Source organism: Panthera tigris, chromosome X, assembly GCF_018350195.1.
Source record: "Panthera tigris isolate Pti1 chromosome X, P.tigris_Pti1_mat1.1, whole genome shotgun sequence".
Classification (NCBI taxonomy): domain Eukaryota; kingdom Metazoa; phylum Chordata; class Mammalia; order Carnivora; family Felidae; genus Panthera; species Panthera tigris.
The window spans coordinates 57,489,977-57,508,897 of record NC_056677.1 but is presented as its reverse complement, the minus strand read 5'-3'; the positions used below and the strand labels follow the sequence as shown (position 1 = coordinate 57,508,897).

Sequence of the window (18,921 nt, the reverse complement as noted above, 5' to 3'; positions counted from 1 at the left end):
GTGTGTCGATGCATGTTCTAACATGTGAAGGAAAGAGTGGTTCTGTGATTTGCTTCAATGAATTACACCTCAGTTACCCAGTCACATGGTTATACTCTAGATCTTGTCGGAATGTACACCTCTGAAATCACTAATTCAAACATCAGAAGTAACCCCACTACAATAATTCTTTGACCTCATGAATTCCTTAATTCATTCTCCTCTCCCACATACATTGTCTCTTTTTATCGGTTTCCTCCAGTCTTCACTTGCTCCCTTACCCACTTAAATTCCTGAATTTATTATCATTATGAGTCTTGCAAATATCTTCACCTCCCTAGGCAATACTCTGGAGTACTTACACCCTGCTCCCCAGAGGAATCCAAATAACACACCTGTGCTGTCCAGGATTGTTGGAGATAATCATATATTGGGCAGCTTAATGATGATCAACCTTCATTAGGTCCTCAAGACTACTGGGGAACCTTTTTTTTCTCACTGATTCCCCAGAACTCTGAAACAACTGTTTCTTACCTTATTCACATTCTTCAAGTCTCTCCCTCCTACTCTCTGCTATTGACTTTGTCTCATATTTTATTGAGAAAACACATGCCCATCAGATAAAAACTCCCTCATCTTCCTGTGGATTTTTTTAAATGAAAATAGCTTCTCGGGGCACCTTGCTGGCTCAATTGGTAGAACATGCAACTCTTGATTTCAGGGTCATGAGTTCGAGCCCCAGTCGAACACTTGGGCATAGAGATTACTTAAAAACATTTTTAAAAATGACTCAAAAGATTATTTTTTAAAAAAGTTAAAATAGCTTCTCTTTTTTTCCCCAATGATAAAAATATATGTTCATTGTAGGAAATTGAAAACTACAAATATAAAGAAAGTAAAGATTCTCCCAGATTCCACCACTCAGAAGATAAACACTGTTAACCTTTTGGTAAATACTGTTCCAGATATTTTTGTTGAAATATTCATACAATTTTACATAAGTGTATACCTTCTCTGTAAACTTTTTCTTTTCCTTTCGTTTCTTTTTATGATTTATGCAGTTCATACCCAGGTGGAAAGCATCCCAAGAGTTTTTTAGTCACTCAAATCTATATAATTACATCTTTTTGAGCAGTTGCTGACTTTTTTCTTTTTTAAGCTCAATGGTAGCATATAGGCATCTCCCTAGTTTTATACCATTAGATTGTTTTCACAGAAGTGTTTTTAGAGGCTGTGTAAGTCTTCCACTGTATGGCACTAATTACCTTAAGTTGTATAACTAGTCCACATTTAACTAGATGAACATTTAAGTGGTTTACAATGCTTCAGTGCATGTTTCTGTTTATCTTTGCAAATTTTTCCAATTTCATCTTGGGGAAGATTTCTAGGAGAAGAATTGTTAGGTAATAGTACACACATGTAAGATTTTGATATATATTGTCAAACTGCCCTCCAGAAAAGTTGCAATAATTTGTACTCCTACCAACAGTGCACAAGAGTGCCTGCTTTGTTTATATTGCTAATTTGAGGTATTGTTAATCCTCCTTTCAACCTTTGCCAATCTGATAAATGATAAAATCTTACCTTGTTTTAATTTTCACTTCTTTGATTACTGGTGAGGTTGAATATCTTTTCATATATGTTTCTTCCTGTGTAAATTGATCATGTCCTTTTCTGATATATTTTCTAGAGTAATTTGTCTTTTTAATTTTAAGAGCTTTTTTTAAAGAACACTTTTTATGTTAGATATAGCAACTCTTTATCTGTTATATATGTTGAAAAAATCTTTCTCTGGTCTGTGGTTTATCTTTCAACCTTGCTTCTAATGCCATTCAGAAGATTTTATTTATTTATTTTTAAAGGTTTTACTTATTTATTTTTGAGAGTGAGAGAGTAGGGGAGCGGCAGAGAGAGAGGGAGAAGAGAATCCCAAACAGGCTCTGTACCATCAGCATGTAGCCCTATGTAGGCTTGAACTCAAGAACCATGAGATCATGACCTAAGCTGAAATCAAGAGTTGCATGCTTAACAGACTGAGCCACCCAGGTGCCTCAGAAAATTTTAATTTTTATGTTGTAAAAGTTACTAGTTTTCCTTTTTGATTCTGGTTTTTGGATGATGCTTACATCTTGCCATTGTGTTTATAAAATATTCACCCATATTTTCTCTGAGAAATTTTATGATTCAATTTAATCTTTGATTAATCCCGTATTTGTTTATTTATTCATTTATTTTAATTTATTTATTTATTATTTTTTTAATATGAAATTTATTGTCAAATTGGTTTCCATACAACACCCAGTGCTCATCCCAACAGGTGCCCTCCTTATTTATTTATTTTTAATGTTTATTTTGAGAGAGAGAGAGAGAGAACACGGGGGAGGGGCAGAGAAGGAGGGAGACACAGAATCTGAAGCAGGCTCCAGGCTCTGAGCTGTTAGCAGAGAGCCCGATGCAGGGCTTGAACCCCATGAATTATGAGATTATGACCTGAACTGAAGTTGTATGTTTAACCGACTAAGCCACCCAGGCACCCTGCCCAGTATTTATTTGGGTATATGAAGTGAGGCGGGGACCTAGTTTCCTAATATTTTATTTTTGAGAGAGAGAGAAGCAGAGAGAGAGAAGCAGAGAGAGAGGGAGGCACAGCTTCTGAAGCAGGCTCCAGACTCTGAGCTGTCACCTGATGCGGGCTTGAACTCATGAACTGTGAGATCATTACCTGAGCCGAAGTCCGACACTTAACCAACTGAGCCACCCAGGCACCCCTGTTTACAGTAGTTTTAATATTTGGTAGAGCCAGCTTCTCTCCCTTACTCCATTATCACTGTCGTTTTTAGAATTTTTCTGACTATAATTGCATGTTTTTTGGGAAAGTGTTTTTGTTTTCTTTTTTTAACAAGGTGTAATGCTACCTTATTAACTAATTTGTATTCTTGGTTGCTTACTCTCTTTTAACCTACTCTATTAATGAGAGTCTTAATAAGCTCTCATTAGAGTCCGAGCTGTTCACCTGTCTTATGTGCTATTTATTTCACCACTTCTGCAATAATTTGTCAAAGAGCAGGAGAATGAAATTTATAGTTTATGCTAGGGTAAGGGAAGATAAGCTACAGCCTGTTGAGTGCCATTTAATGGCATTTCACTACTCATTCTTGCACATCCTTAATATGCACCTGCTTCCTTTATTATCCCCTTTCCTCTTCTTTCTTTTACTTTTTTTTCTCTTTTAATTCTTCTTCCTTACTTGTAACATCTAGGGAGGCTATCTAGATCAAAAACAAAAACATTGGAGAAACCCATATGACGACATAAGGGGTTTCACCCTTTCTGCATATTTTTCTTTATTCACTGGCCCTTTCAATGGAGTGGTAACAGTTCAGTAAGTCCTGAATTTGGCGGCGTATTTACAACCAGTATTAATCAATAGAGCCATTTGATTCTTGTATGCCTTATATAATCTTGGATAACACAATATCCATTCTACTACAGACATTATATTTTGTAAGTAATCTGTACACCTAACACGGGGCTTGAATTCATGTCCCCAAGATCAAGAGTTGCATGCTTGGGATGCCTGGGTGGCTCAGTCAGTTAAATGTCCAACTCTTGAGGGGCACCTGGGTGGCTCAGTTGGTTGAGTGTCTGACTTTGGCTCAGGTCATGATCTCATGGCTAGTGAGTTCGAGCCCTGTGTTGGGCTCTGTGCTGACATCTCGGAGCCTGGAGCCTGCTTCAGATTCTGTGTCTCCCTCTCTTTGCCCTTCCCCTGCTTGCACTCTGTCTCTCTCTCTCTCAAAAATAATAAATAAACATCAAAAAACTTTTGAAGAAAATAAATGTCCAACTCTTGATTTCAGCTCGGGTCATGATCTCAGGGTCGTGAGATGGAGCCCTGTGTCTGGCTCTGTGCTGACAGCAAGGAGGCCTCTTGGGATTCTCTCTCTCTCTCTCTCTCTCTCTCTTTCTGTACCCCTCCCCTGCTCGTGCTTTCTCTCAAAATAAATAAATAAACATTAAAAAAATTAGAAAAAAAGAGCCGCATGCTCTTCTGACTGAGCTAGCCAGGCACCCCTACTACAGACATTATTAATCACTAAGAGCTCTAAGATGTATATGAAAGGACCACCCTGGGCTTGACAGACAAGGTCTAATTTTCTCCCTGTTCCCTGTTCATTTATGAACAAAGAAGTTATGGTAGAGCCAGGGTCCTTGGTGGGATGATGGAAGTTGGGAGCCCTTAGTTTGTCAACAGGGAAATGGGGAACAATAACGGGAACTAATATTTGCTATATGTTAGCCACTGTTCTAGATGCCTTGTGTATACTATTCTATTGAACAAGAATCCTAGAACTACTTTTATTTCTATTTTACAGAGGCAAAAATTGAGGCAGTGAGACTGTAAGCAGCTAGCACAGAGTATGTGGTGCATGAGGATTCAGTCAACTATGTGATACTCTACCGCCCTTTTCCACCAGACTTCTTCCCCAAATTTAGCAATCTAGGATTGTAAAATGAATACCAAATTGCAGGATGCAAAAGAAGAGGAGTAATAGCTGTACTTTCCCTCTTTTCCCTTTTTTGTTCACTGTACTATGTGATCTAGCAGAGAATTTTGAAGAGGGAAAAGAAATTATTTTTAGAAACTCCATCTTTTCCATGATAAGTAATGCCTGACTCTGAGACTGTCAGGGTCAGGAGGAAACTCTCAATGTTCCCAGAATTGAGGCCACAACCTCTTTTTTTAATCCTGCTAGCCAGCTTCACATCTGGCTTGACTGAGGTACACAAGACTTAAAAGAGGGGTATGTGAGGGAACAGACGGAAAGCTTGTTAATGTTTTGATTTTGAATTTTCCCCCCAAATTTGGAGGCTTCATGCCTTAACCCTGTTGTCTCTGAATAGAGATTTCAGTAAAAGGCCACTCCTTGGTTGCAAGCATCACTCCATAGATTTAGCCGGAACCAAACATGTTTCTTTATATATTCCACTCCCATCCTTAAAACCATTTGTTTGGAAATGGATGGGACCCCTGCCCTTACTGCAAGCCTTGCAGGGGAATCATTAATTTCCCTCCGATTTGACAAAGGCATGGCAGCAGAAACATGTTTTGGAACTACAGGGTTTTTCATTCCTCTCAACTTCTGATATTTCTTCTTAATTTTTTTAAAGTTTATTTTGAGAGAGAGAAAGATGCAGAGAGAAAGAGGCAAAGAGAGAGGGAGAGAATTCCAAGCAGGCTCTGCATTATCAGGGCAGAACGTGGTGGGGGGGGCGGGGCTCAAACTCACCAACCATGAGATCATTACCTGAGCTGAAACCAAGAGTCAGACACCTAACCAACTGAGCCACCCAGGCACCCATCTACTTTTGATATTTCTGACCTTTAACAATCTAAAACTAGTGGGCAACATTGTTTATCTTTCTTCCTTCCTCTCTCTTTCCCCTCCCTCCATCCCTGTCTCCTTTTTCTTTGGAAGGCTTGCTCTGCTTGCCTGCACCCCTCTCTCAATAACTGTAGTATACTTCCGCTATTGCACGACATTCCCTTACTCTCAGTGATTCTCACCCTGGCTCTCTAAACTGCAACCCCTGGACTTAAGGGCCTAGACGCTTATGACGCTTACGTTCCCCATCCTGGGTGAAGACCAATTGGGCGTGGCATTGGTGACGTCGCAATCGGGGGAGGTGCCTTCTGAGCGTCGACTGGCACTGTGCACGGAGTTTGTGGAGAAGAGGCTTCGGCCGTGGCGTTCTCCACTGAGGTGCGTGATTTAGTAGGTAGAAGGGCTAAAGGTGGATCAGCCATGGGCTAGTTGAGTGGTTTATAACTAGAAGGAAGATGTGGCCCTCATTTAAACACTTTTTAGAGTGGCCCTGAGGCAGTGGTTTTGAACTACAGAGTTGCTGTAGCTGACTCTCAGGTGAAGGAAAATGGGCAAAGGCAGTTTTTTGTTTTGTTTTGTTTTGTTTTGTTTTTTTTACTTGATGAAGTATGGGATTGGTTCGCGGCCACTGGAAGCAGTAGGTAAAAGTTTGGATATGAATGACCAAAATTCTGTTAAAGCCGGAGGGTCGGAGATTTTTTGGGGGCGGGGTGCTGAAGGCGCTAGCTGGCTCTGCGAGAGCGGGAAAAAAGACAGTGAGTGATTGGATACTTTGAACGTGTGGGCAGTGGAGGGGGGGGGATTTTGAACCAATTAGGAGGCAATGTGTATCAGCCGGACCAATCACAAGATACCCCGGGCCCTGGTTTTCTTGTCGTGGGGTGGATTATGAAAATTTACCCCAGACCGGGTTCTGAGCCGTGGCCCCCGTTGGACTGCCGCAGCCTGGCGCCGCGCCTGTTGGGCGTCGCGCATGTTTGGCGCTGCGGCAGCCTGGCTCTGGCCCCCCATTAACTGATTTTTCAGGGTTTTAAAATTTCTTCAGCATTTTACCCCTTAGGATAACAAATAACTGGAAAATTTGAAAAGAAATTTATTGAGGATAAAGGACAGAATATTGAAAATATTTTCTTATTTCATAGGTCTGAGCCAGAGATTTAATAATGGACGAAACGGATTTTCGTTTCATGGACTTTAAAGGTATATAGCTTTAGATGTTAATGAAGAAAAATGTCACACTGTTTGTTGCCTTATCTAAGATCCTCTAAATGGATTTTGTTTCTGAATTTTATCACTTTGGTCCAAATTTTCCAAATTTAGGTCCAAAGTTTCTCATTTATGTACAGGAAAAACAACATAGATGTTTACGACACTGGAACCCTTTTATAAGCTGGTACAGGGAAACAATTCACAACTCATCGATTATTTTCTGACAATTTTTATGGCATGCAAAATAACAATGGTTTAATCTGAATTAGATATCAATTGTGCTGAAAGTGCATTAAAAATATTACTGGAAGATCCTGAAGTGACTTGCATAATTAACAGTTAAAAATAAATTCTATCCTGTGTGGTTTTATTTATTTATTTTTTCTGTGTAGTTTTAAGTTTAAGTGCATTTTATTGTATCTTAATTATTTTGAAAACTGGTAATCCATGTATGGTATTTATGGGAAATCATAACAAACAAAAGCAATTTGATTTGACCAGAACACCAGATTCCTCAATCATACCAGACATGAGAGAGTTTATGGTATTTCCTTTTTTCTGGGAACATGATTAGACCTGTGGTGCATTCATATTCATATTATAGTGAAGTATGTTTTAACCAGCATGGCTATAAATCTATTAGGTTGATGTTTCATTAATGCTTGTCATTTATTATTATTTTTTATTTATTTATTTTTAATATGAAATTTATTGTCCTGTTGGTTTCCATACAACACCCAGTGCTCATCCCAAAAGGTACCCTCCTCAATACCCATTACCCACCCCCCCATCAACCCTCAGTTTGTTCTCAGTTTTTAAGAGTCTCTTATGCTTTAGCTCTCTCCTCTCTAACCTCTTTATTTTTTTCCTTCCCCTCCCCCATGGTCTTCTGTTAAGTTTCTCAGGATCCACATAAGAGTGAAAACATATGGTATCTGTCTTTCTCTGTATGACTTACTTCACTTAGCATCACACTCTCCAGTTCCATCCACGTTGCTACAAAGGGCCATATTTCATTCTTTCTCATTGCCACGTAGTATTCCATCGTGTATATAAACCACAATTTCTTTATCCATTCATCAGTTGATGGACATTTAGGCTCTTTCCATAATTTGGCTCTTGTTGAAAGTGCTGCTATAAACATTGGGGTACAAGTGCCCCTATGCATCAGCACTCCTGTATCCCTTGGGTAAATTCCTAGCAGTGCTATTGCTAGGTCATAGGGTAGATCTATTTTTAATTTTTTGAGGAACCTCCACACTGTTTTCCAGAACAGCTGCACCAGTTTGCATTCCCACCAACAGTGCAAGAGGGTTTCCGTTTCTCCACATCCTCTCCAGCATCTATAGTCTCCTGATTTGTTCATTTTAGCCACTCTGACTGGTGTGAAGTGGTATCTCAGTGTGGTTTTGATTTGTATTTGTATAAGGAGCGACGTTGAGCATCTTTTCATGTGCCTGTTGGCCATCCGGATGTCTTCTTTAGAGAAGTGTCTATTCATGTCTTCTGCCAATTTCTTCACTGGATTATTTGTTTTTCGGGTGTGGAGTTTGGTGAGCTCTTTATAGATTTTGGATACTAGCTCTTTGTCCGATATCTCATTTGCAAATATCTTTTCCCATTCCGTTGGTTGCCTTTTGGTTTTGTTGATTGTTTCCTTTGCTGTGCAGAAGCTTTTTATCTTCATGAGGTCCCAATAGTTCATCCCCTTGCCTTTGGGGATGTGTCAAGTAAGAAATTGCTGCTGAGGTCAGAGAGGTCTTTTCCTGCTTTCTCCTCTAGGGTTTTGATAGTTTCCTGTCTCACATTCAGGTCCTTTATCCATTTTGAGTTTGTTTTTGTGAATGGTATAAGAAAGTGGTCTAGTTTCATCCTTCTGCATGTTGCTGTCCAGTTCTGCCAGCACCATTTGTTAAAGAGACTGTCTTTTTTCCATTGGATGCCCTTTCCTGCTTTGTCAAAGATTAGTTGGCCATACGTTTGTGGGTCTAGTTCTGGGGTTTCTATTCTATTCCATTGGTCTATGTGTCTGTTCTTGTGCCAATACCATGCTGTCTTGATGATGACAGCTTTGTAGTAGAGGCTAAAGTCTGGGATTGTGATGCCTCCTGCTTTGGTCTTCTTCTTCAAAATTGCTTTGGCTATTCGGGGCCTTTTGTGGTTCCATATGAATTTTAGGATTGCTTGTTCTAGTTTCGAGAAGAATGCTGGTGCAATTTTGATTGGGATTGCATTCAATGTGTACATAGCTTTGGGTAGTATTGACATTTTGACAATATTTATTCTTCCAATCCATGAGCGTGGAATGTTTTTCCACTTCTTTATATCTTCTTCAATTTCCTTCATAAACTGTCTATACTTTTCAGCATACAGATCTTTTACATCTTCAGTTAGGTTTATCCCTAGGTATTTTATGCTTCTTGGTGCAATTGTGAATGGGATCAGTTTCTTTATTTGTCTTTCTGTTGCTTCATTATTAGTGTATAAGAATGCAACTGATTTCTGTACATTGATTTTGTATCCTGCGACTTTGCTGACTTCATGTATCAGTTCTAGCAGACTTTTGGTGGAGTCTATCTGATTTTCTATGTATAATATCATGTCATGTGCAAAAAGTGAAAGCTTGACTTCATCTTTGCCAATTTTGATGCATTTGATTTCCTCTTGTTGTCTGATTGCTGATGCTAGGACTTCCAACACTATGTTAAACAACAGCAATGAGAGTGGACATCCCTTTTGTGTTCCTGATCTCAGGGAGAAAGCTCTCAGTTTTTCTCCATTGAGGATGATATTAGCTGTGGGCTTTTCATAAATGGCTTTTATGATGTTTAAGTATGTTCCTTCTTTCCCGACTTTCTCGAGGGTTTTTATTAAGAAAGGATGCTGAATTTTGTCAAATGCTTGTTCTGCATCGATTGACAGGATCATATGGTTCTTATCTTTTCTTTTATTAATGTGATGTATCGTATTGATTGATTTGTGAATGTTGAACCAGCCCCGCAGCCCCGCATCCCAGGAATGAATCCCACTTGATCATGGTGAATAATTCTTTTTATATGCTGTTGAATTCGATTTGCTAGTATCTTATTGAGAATTTTTGCATCCATATTCATCAGGGATATTGGCCTGTAGTTCTCTTTTTTTACTGGGTCTCTGTCTGCTTTAGGAATCAAAGTAATGCTGCCTTCATAGAATGAGTCTGGAAGTTTTCCTTCCCTTTCTGTTTTTTGGAATAGCTTGAGAAGGATAGGTATTATCTCTGCTTTAAATGTCTGGTACAATTCCCCTGGGAAGCCATCTGGTCCTGGACTCTTATTTGTTGGGAGATTTTTGATAACTGATTCAATTTCTTCGCTGGTTATGGGTCTGTTCAAGCTTTCTATTTCTTCTTGTTTGAGTTTTGGAAGTGTGTGGGTGTTTAGGAATTTGTCCATTTCTTCCAGGTTGTCCAGTTTGTTGGCATATAATTTTTCATAGTATTCGCTGATAATTGTATTTCTGAGAGGTTGGTTGTAATAATTCCATTTTCATTCATGATTTTATCTATTTGGGTCATCTCCCTTTTCTTTTTGAGAAGCCTGGCTAGAGGTTTATCAATTTTGTTTATTTTTTCAAAAAACCAACTCTTGGTTTCGTTGATCTGCTCTACAGTTTTTTTAGATTCTATATTGTTTATTTCTGCTCTGATCTTTATTATTTCTCTTCTTCTGCTGGGTTTCGGCTGCCTTTGCTGTTCTGCTTCTATTTCCTTTAGGTGTGCTGTTTGATTTTGTATTTGGGATTTTTCTTGTTTCTTGAGATAGGCCTAGATTGCAATGTATTTTCCTCTCAGGACTGCCTTCGCTGCATCCCAAAGTGTTTGGATTGTTGTGTTTTCATTTTCATTTCTTTCCATATATTTTTTAATTTCTTCTCTAATTGCCTGGTTGACCCAGTCATTCTTTAGTAGGGTGTTCTTTGACCTCCATGCTTTTGGAGGTTTTCCAGACTTTTTCCTGTGGTTGATTTCAAGCTTCAGAGCATTGAGGTCTGAAAGTATGCATGGTATGATCTCAATTCCTGTATACTTATGAAGGGCTGTTGTGTGACCCAGTATGTGATCTATCTTGGAGAATGTTCCATGTGCACTCGAGAAGAAAGTATATTCTGTTGCTTTGGGATGCAGAGTTCTAAATAGATCTGTCAAGTCCATCTGATCCAATGTATCATTCAGGGCCCTTGTTTCTTTATTGATCTTGTGTCTAGATGATCTATCCATTGTTGTAAGTGGAATATTAAAGTCCTCTGCAATTACCACATTCTTATCAATAAGGTTGCTTATGTTTGTGATTAATTGTTTTATATATTTGGGGGCTCCCGTATTCGGCACATAGACATTTATAATTGTTAGCTCTTCGTGATGGATAGACCCTGTAATTATTATATAATGCCCTTCTTCATCTCTTGTTACAGCCTTTAATTTAAAGTCTAGTTTGTCTGATATAAGCATGTCTACTCCAGCTTTCTTTTAAGTTCCAGTAACATGGTAGATAGTTCTCCATCCCCTCACTTTCAATCTGAAGGTGTCCTCAGGTCTAAAATGAGTCTCTTGTAGACAGCAAATAGACGGGTCTTGTTTTTTTTATCCATTCTGATACCCTGTGTCTTTTGGCTGGAGCATTTAGTCCATTTACATTCAGTGTTATTATTGAAAGATATGGGTTTAGAGTCATTGTGATGTCTGTAGGTTTCATGGTTGTAGCGATGTCTCTGGTACTTTGTCTCACAGGATCCCCCTTAGGATCTCTTGTAGGGCTGGTTTAGTGGTGACGAATTCCTTCAGTTTTTGTTTGTTTGGGAAGACCTTTATCTCTCCTTCTATTCTAAATGACAGACTTGCTGGATAAAGGATTCTCGGCTGCATATTTTTTCTGTTCATGACATTGAAGGTTTCCTGCCATTCCTTTCTGGCCTGCCAAGTTCCAGTAGAGAGATCCGTCACGAGTCTTATCGGTCTCCCTTTCTATGTTACAGCACGTTTAAATCTAGCTGCTTTCAGAATTTTCTCTTTATCCTTGTATTTTGCCAGTTTCACTATGCTATGTCGTGCAGAAGATCGATTCAAGTTACGTCTGAAGGGAGTTCTCTGTGCCTCTTGGATTTCAGTGCCTTTTTCCTTCCCCATTTCAGGGCAGTTCTCAGCTATGATTTCTTCAAGTACACCTTCAGCACCTTTCTCTCTCTCTCTTCCTCCTCTGGAATCCCAATTGTGCATACATTATTGGGTTTCATCGCATCACTTAGTTCTCTAATTCTCCCCTCATACTCCTGGATTTTTTTGTCTCTCTTTTTCTCAGCTTCCTCTTTTTCCATAATATTTATCTTCTAATTCACCTATTCTCTCCTCTGCCTCTTCAATCCGAGCTGTGGTCGCCTCCATTTTATTTTGCAACTCATTTATAGCATTTTTTAGCTCCTCCTCCTGTTTCTTAGTCCCTGGATCTCTGTAGCAAGAGATTCTCTGCTGTCCTGTATACTGTTTTCAAGCCCAGCGATTAATTTTATGACTATTATTTTAAATTCATTTTCTGCTATAGTGCTTAAATCGTTTTTGATCAGTTCGTTAGCTGTCGCTACTTCCTGGAGTTTCTTTTGAGGAGAATTCTTCTGTTTCGTTATTTTGGATAGTCCCTGGAGTGGTGTGGAACTGCAGGGCTCTTCCGCTGTGCTGTCTGGAGTAACTTGCGTTGGGGGGCGGGGCTGCAGTCAGACCTGATGTCTGCCCCCAGCCCACCGCTGGGGCCACAGTCAGACTGGTGTGTACCTTATCTTCCCCTCTCCCAGGGGCAGGACTCCCTGTGGAGTGGTGTGGCCCCTGTCTGGGCTACTTGCACACTGCCAGGCTTGTGGTGCTGCTTTGATGGGATCCGGCGTGGTAGCCGGGGTGGATCTGCAAGGTGCACAGGGGCAGGAGGGGCAGACTCAGCTCACTTTGCCTTCAGTGGTCTGCTTCGGGAGGGGCCCTGCGACACTGGGAGGGAGGCAGACCTGTTGGAGGGATGGATCCACAGAAGCACAGTGTTGGGTGTTTGTGTGGTGCAAGCAAGTTCCATGATGGGAACTGGTTCCCTTTGGGATTTTGGCTGGGGGATGGGCAAGGGAGATGGTGTTTCCCAGTGCCTTTGTTCCCTGCTGAACTCAGCTCTGTCCTCAGGGGCTCAACAACTCTCCCTCCCATTGTTCTCTAGCCCTCCCACTCTCTGAGCAGAGCTGTTGACTTATAACATTCCAGATGTTAAGTCCCACTGGCTGTCAGAACACACTCCATCCAGCCCCTCTGCTTTTGCGAGGCTCTGCCTTGCCGGGTGGGCTGCCCCTCCACCGCCCCAGCTCCCTCCTGCCAGTCTGTGTAGTGCACACTGCCTCTCCGCCCTTCCTACCCTGTTCCGTGGGCCTCTTGTCTAAGCTTGGCTCCGGAGAGTCTGTTCTGCTAGTCTTCTGGTGGTTTTCTGGGTTATTTAGGCAGATGTGGGTGGAATCTAAGTGATCAGCAGGACGTGGTGAGCCCAGCATCCTCCTATGCCGCCATCTTCCTCCTTATTTCCTTTCTGTAGGTTAGTATTTAAGTGGTACAGGCTATATTTGAAGAATCTGGCTCTTCCTCTTTCCTGGACAGCCCTTCAGGCAGCTCCAATGCTTGTCGTTTAAAAACACCAATAAAGCCTTAAGTATTTTAAAAAAACTTTTTATTTATTTTTAATGAGGGTAATTTAATTTAATTTGTTTTTTAATTTCAGTTTTTTAATTTTTAAATTATTTTTGTTTATTGATGCAAAAAAGTGGTTTTATTCATGGGGACAGGACCTGTGGGCAAAAAGAGCTGCCTTTTTTTTTTTTAATTAAAAATGTTTTTAAGCTTATTTACTTATTTTGAGAGAGAGAGAGTGTGCAAGCAGGGGAGGGGCAGAGAGAAAGGGAGAGAGAGAATTCCAAGAAGGCTCTGCACTGTCAGCACAGAGCTGTATGCAGGGCTCAAACTCACAAACTGCGAGTTCATGACCTGAGCCCAAACCAGAAGTTGAACACCTAGCCGACTGAGCCACCCAGGGACCCAAAAGCTGCCTATTTTTATTTTTTAAGTAAACTCTACACCAAATGTGGATTTCAAACTCAGGACCCTGAGATCAAGAGTTGCATGTTCTACTGATTGAGCCGGTGAGGGGCCTCCAAAGCCTTAAGTTTTAAGTTAGGATATAGTATCTATTTATATTATTATCTTATTTATTTTAAAGTAATCTCTCCAGTTATAGTGGGACTTGAACCCACAACTCGAATATCGAGAATTGCACACTCCACTGACTGAGCCAGCTAGGCACACCAAGAATAAAGTATCTTAAAGATACAGACATGGAATAAAGATTATGACTTTTAAGTACAATTGTCAGCCAATGCAGGCTTGAACTGTGGATGTGCACTTACGTGGAGATTTTTTACAGTATGATATTATAAATATTTCTCTTCTTTATGATTTTCTTAACATTTTCTTTTCACTAGCTCACTTTATTGTAAGAATACAGTATATAATATACATAACATAACAAAATATGTTAATTGACTGTGTATGTTATTGGTAAGTCTTCTGACCAACAGTAGTCTATTATAGTTAAGTTTTTTGAGAGTCAATTCGTAGAGATTTTTGACTGTGTAGGGGTCAGTGACCCTAACCCCTGTGTTGTTCAGGGGTCAATTGTATATGGTATTTGAAATCTTATATTTACATAAATATTTTAAGCACACAGAAAATTATAGAGAATATCAGAACTAACATCTGTATACCTAGCACTAAGTTTTGTTGAACTTTTTTTTAATGTTTGTTTATTTTTGGGAGAGAGACTGAGCATGAGTGGGGGAGGGGCAGAGAGAGAGGGAGACAAAGAACCTGAAGCAGGCTCCAGGCTCTGAGCTGTTGTCAGCACAGAGCCCAATGCGGGCCTCGAACCCACAAACCTTGAGATCATGACCTGAGCCAAAGTCACACAGTTAACTGACTGAGCCATCCAGGTACTCCAAATTTTGTGGAGTCTTAACAATTTGCTATATGCTTCAGATAGTTCATTGTTTCAGAGAACTAAAAGATTACATGTACCACTTTTTCATCTTTTAAAATTTTACATAAATTATATCAGTTTGTGTAATTTTTTTTCTGCAGCTTGTCTTTTTTTGCTCAGTGTGTGTTTTTAATATTTACCCATATGGATAGTTTAGTTCTAGTTGATTTGTTTCCACTGCTGATGATTACTATTACTTTGAATACAGGTGTTTCACAATTTATTAATCCAATCTCATTTGTTGGCTGTGAGTTGTTTTTTGTAATATTTGCTATTACAAACAACAACACTACAATGAACATTGTGTTTCAGAGAGTTTAACAGGACTTTTTCTTTTTTTCTTTTATTTTTTTTAAGTAATCTCGACACCCAACATGGGGTTTAAACTCCCGACAGGTAGCCAGCCAGGCACCCCTATAATTTGGATTGTCAGAATTTAACCTAATTAGCCTTTCTTCGTGTGGCTACTAAAAACTAGAAAATTATTTGTGTCTGCACTGTTTCAGTCGGACAGTACTGCACTACAGCCTCACCCACCAGTGCTCGAGAAATAAATTTAGTGGGTAATAACCAACATTTTTAAATGAAAAACCACAGAGCAGAAAATGTCATCGTGTACTGCATATAATAAGGGTAAAATCATTTCATTAAACTTTTGGTCCAAAGTGTAGATGTGATGTAAAATATATTTCTTTGCCATAGGTGGTGGTCAAAAAATGTCTGAAAACCCCTGCCAGGGGTGCCTGCCTGGCTCAGTCAGTAGAGCATGCAACTCTTGACCTCGGGGTTGTGAGTTCAAGCCCCATGTTGGGTGTAGACATTATTTAAAAAAATAAATAAACTTAAAAACAATACAAATTATATAGCTCAATATATCTAAAATATATTTATATAGTCAATATAAAAATCATTCATGGGATATTTTACATCCTTTTTTTGGTCCAAAGTCTTTGAAAAAGTCAGATACGTATTTTATACTTAAAGCACATCTCATTTTGGATTTGCCTCATTCTGAGTTCTCAATAGTTACATGTGGCTAGTATCTACCCTGTAGTGGCAGTGCTGTTCTAGGGTATACATTTAGGAGTGGAACTGCTGGGTCAAAAGCTATGAGCATCTTTAACTTTATAAATATTTCCAAATTTCTGTTCAATGTAGTTTTAGCAGTTTATACTCTCTTCCTTTCTCTTTGCCCTGTATCCTTGCTAAGAATTGGTATTGTCAGACTTAAAAAAATTTGCAAGTGTGAAGAGTATTGTTGTTTTTATTTTGTATTTTTTAAAATTTTTTAAAAAAATTTAAAGTTTATTTTTATTCATTTTGAGAGTGAGAGAGTGAGCTAGCAGAGGAGGGGCAGAGAGAGAGGGAGAGAGAATCACAGGCAGGTTCAGTGCTGTCAGCACTGAGCCCAATGTGGGGCTTGAACTCACTAACTGTGAGATCATGACCTGAGCTGAAACCAAGAGTCAGACACTTAACTGAGCCACCCAGGTGCCCCTAGTTTTTAAATTTTTTTAATGTTTATTTATTTTTGAGAGAAACAGAGTGCAAGCCGGGGAGGGGCAGAGAGAGATGGAGACACAGAATGTGAACCAGGCTCCAGGCTCTGAGCTGTCAGCACAGAGCCCCATGTGGAGCTCAAAGTCATAAGTGGTGGGATCATGACCTGAGCTGAGGTCAGACTCTTAACCAACCAAGCCAGCAAGATGCCCCTGTTGTTTTTAATTAACATTTTATTTTGGAATAGTTTTAGAATTACAGAAAAATTGCAAAAATAGTGCAGAGTTCCCATATTATCCCTAGCCAGTTTCTGTTTCATTAATGTTACCATCTTATGAGTGTTGTTTTATTTTTTTATTATTTATTTATTTATTTATTTATATTTATTTATTTTAGAGAAAGGGTGCAAGTGGGGGAGGGGGCAGAGGGAGAGACAGAATTTTTTTTTCTGAGGCAAATTTTATTGGCAGAACACAAGTGTTTTACAAATGCAAGATACTTAAGCAACGAATACATTTTATTTTATTTTATTTTTTATTTTTATATTTTTTGACTTTTTAAACAGTGGACTTTATTTTTTTTAAATCACTTTTTACTTATTTATTTATTTATTTATAATATATGAAATTTATTGTCAAATTGGTTTCCATACAACACCCAGTGCTCATCCCAAAAGATGCCCTCTTCAGTACCCATCATCTACCTTCCCCTCCCTCCCACCCCCCATCAACCCTCAGTTTGTTCTCAGTTTTTAAGAGTCTCTGATGCTTTGGCTCTCTCCCACTCTAACCTCTTTTTTTTTTTCCTTCCCCTCCCCCATGGGTTTCTGTTAAGTTTCTCAGGATCCACATAAGAGTGAAAACACGGTATCTGTCTTTCTCTGTATGGCTTATTTCACTTAGCATCACACTCTCCAGTTCCATCCACGTTGCTACAAAGGGCCATATTTCATTCTTTCTCATTGCCACGTAGTATTCCATTGTGTATATAAACCACAATTTCTTTATCCATTCATCAGTTGATGGACATTTAGGCTCTTTCCACAATTTGGCTATTATTGAGAGTGCTGCTATAAACATTGGGGTGCAAGTGCCCCTATGCATCAGCACTCCTGTATCCCTTGGGTAAATTCCTAGCAGTGCTACTGCTGGGTCAGAGGGTAGGTCTATTTTTAATTTTCTGAGGAACCTCCACACTGTTTTCCTGAGTGTCTGCACCAGTTTGCATTCCCACCAACAGTGCAAGAGGGTTTCCGTTTCTCCACATTCTCTCCAGCATCTATAGTCTCCTGATTTGTTCATTTTGGCCACTCTGACTGGCATGAGGGGATATCTGAGTGTGGTTTTCATTTGTATTTCCCTGATGAGGAGCGACGTTGAGCATCTTTTCATGTGCCTGTTGACCATCCGGATGTCTTCTTTAGAGAAGTGTCTATTCATGTTTTCTGCCCATTTCTTTTTTTTTTTTTTTAATTTTTTTAACGTTTATTTATTTTTGAGACAGAGAGAGACAGAGCATGAACAGGGGAGGGCAGAGAGAGAAGGAGACACAGAACCCAAAACAGGCTCCAGGCTCTGAGCTGTCAGCACAGAGTCCGACGCGGGGCTCGAAGTCACGGACTGTGAGATCATGACCTGAGCCGAAGTTGGACGCTTAACCCTCCGAGCCACCCAGGCGCCCCTCTGCCCATTTCTTCACTGGATTGTTTGTTTTTCAGGTGTGGAGTTTGGTGAGCTCGTTATAGATTTTGGATACTAACCCTTTGTCCAATATGTCATTTGCAAATATCTTTTCCCATTCCGTTGGTTGCCTTTTGGTTTTGTTGATTGTTTCCTTTGCTGTGCAGAAGCTTTTTATCTTCATGAGGTCCCAATAGTTCATTTTTGCTTTTAATTCCCTTGCCTTTGGGGATGTGTCAAGTAAGAAATTGCTGCTGAGGTCAGAGAGGTCTTTTCCTGCTTTCTCCTCTAGGGTTTTGATGGTTTCCTGTCTCACATTCAGGTCCTTTATCCATTTTGAGTTTGTCTTTGTGAATGGTGTAAGAAAGTGGACTAGTTTCATCCTTCTGCATGTTGCTGTCCAGTTCTGCCAGCACCATTTGTTAAAGAGACTGTCTTTTTTTCCATTGGATGTCCTTTCCTGCTTGTCATAGATTAGTTGGACATACGTTTGTGGGTCTAGTTCTGGGGTTTCTATTCTATTCCATTGGTCTATGTGTCTGTTCTTGTGCCAATACCATGCTGTCTTGATGATGACAGCTTTGTAGTAGAGGCTAAAGTCTGGGATTGTGATGCCTCCTGCTTTGGTCTTCTTCAAAATTGCTTTGGCTATTCGGGGCCTTTTGTGGTTCCATATGAACTTTAGGATTGCTTGTTCTAGCTTTGAGAAGAATGCTGGTGCAATTTTGATTGGGATTGCATTGAATGTGTACATAGCTTTGGGTAGTATTGACATTTTGACAATATTTATTCTTCCAATCCATGAGCGTGGAATGTTTTTCCACTTCTTCATATTTTCTTCAATTTCCTTCATAAGCTTTCTATAGTTTTCAGCATACAGATCTTTTACATCTTTGGTTAGATTTATCCCTAGGTATTTTATTCTTCTTGGTGCAATTGTGAATGGGTACAAATACATTAAAAAAAATTTTTTTTAACGTTTATTTATTTTTGAGACAGAGAGAGACAGAGCATGAGCAGGGGAGGGTCAGAGAGAGAGGGAGACACAGAATCTGCAATGGGCTCCAGGCTCGAGCTGTC

General features: G+C 39.6%; 1 protein-coding gene across 4 annotated transcripts in view; it reads left to right on the top strand.

Moving 5' to 3' along the window:
* The first annotated feature begins 5,683 nt into the window (after positions 1-5,683).
* The window catches only part of TEX11 (testis expressed 11), a 238,893-nt gene continuing 225,655 nt past the window's right edge, over positions 5,684-18,921 (top strand). For 3 of the 4 annotated variants that reach the window (XM_007097574.3, XM_042974295.1, XM_042974293.1), the window contains exons 1-2: positions 5,684-5,744; positions 6,509-6,566. In XM_007097574.3, the coding sequence (XP_007097636.2) occupies positions 6,530-6,566 (37 nt within the window). In that variant the 5' untranslated portion in view covers positions 5,684-5,744; positions 6,509-6,529. Of the gene's footprint in view, positions 5,745-5,976; positions 6,008-6,508; positions 6,567-18,921 lie in introns of those variants that run through there. The other variant, XM_042974294.1, reaches the window with a different exon arrangement.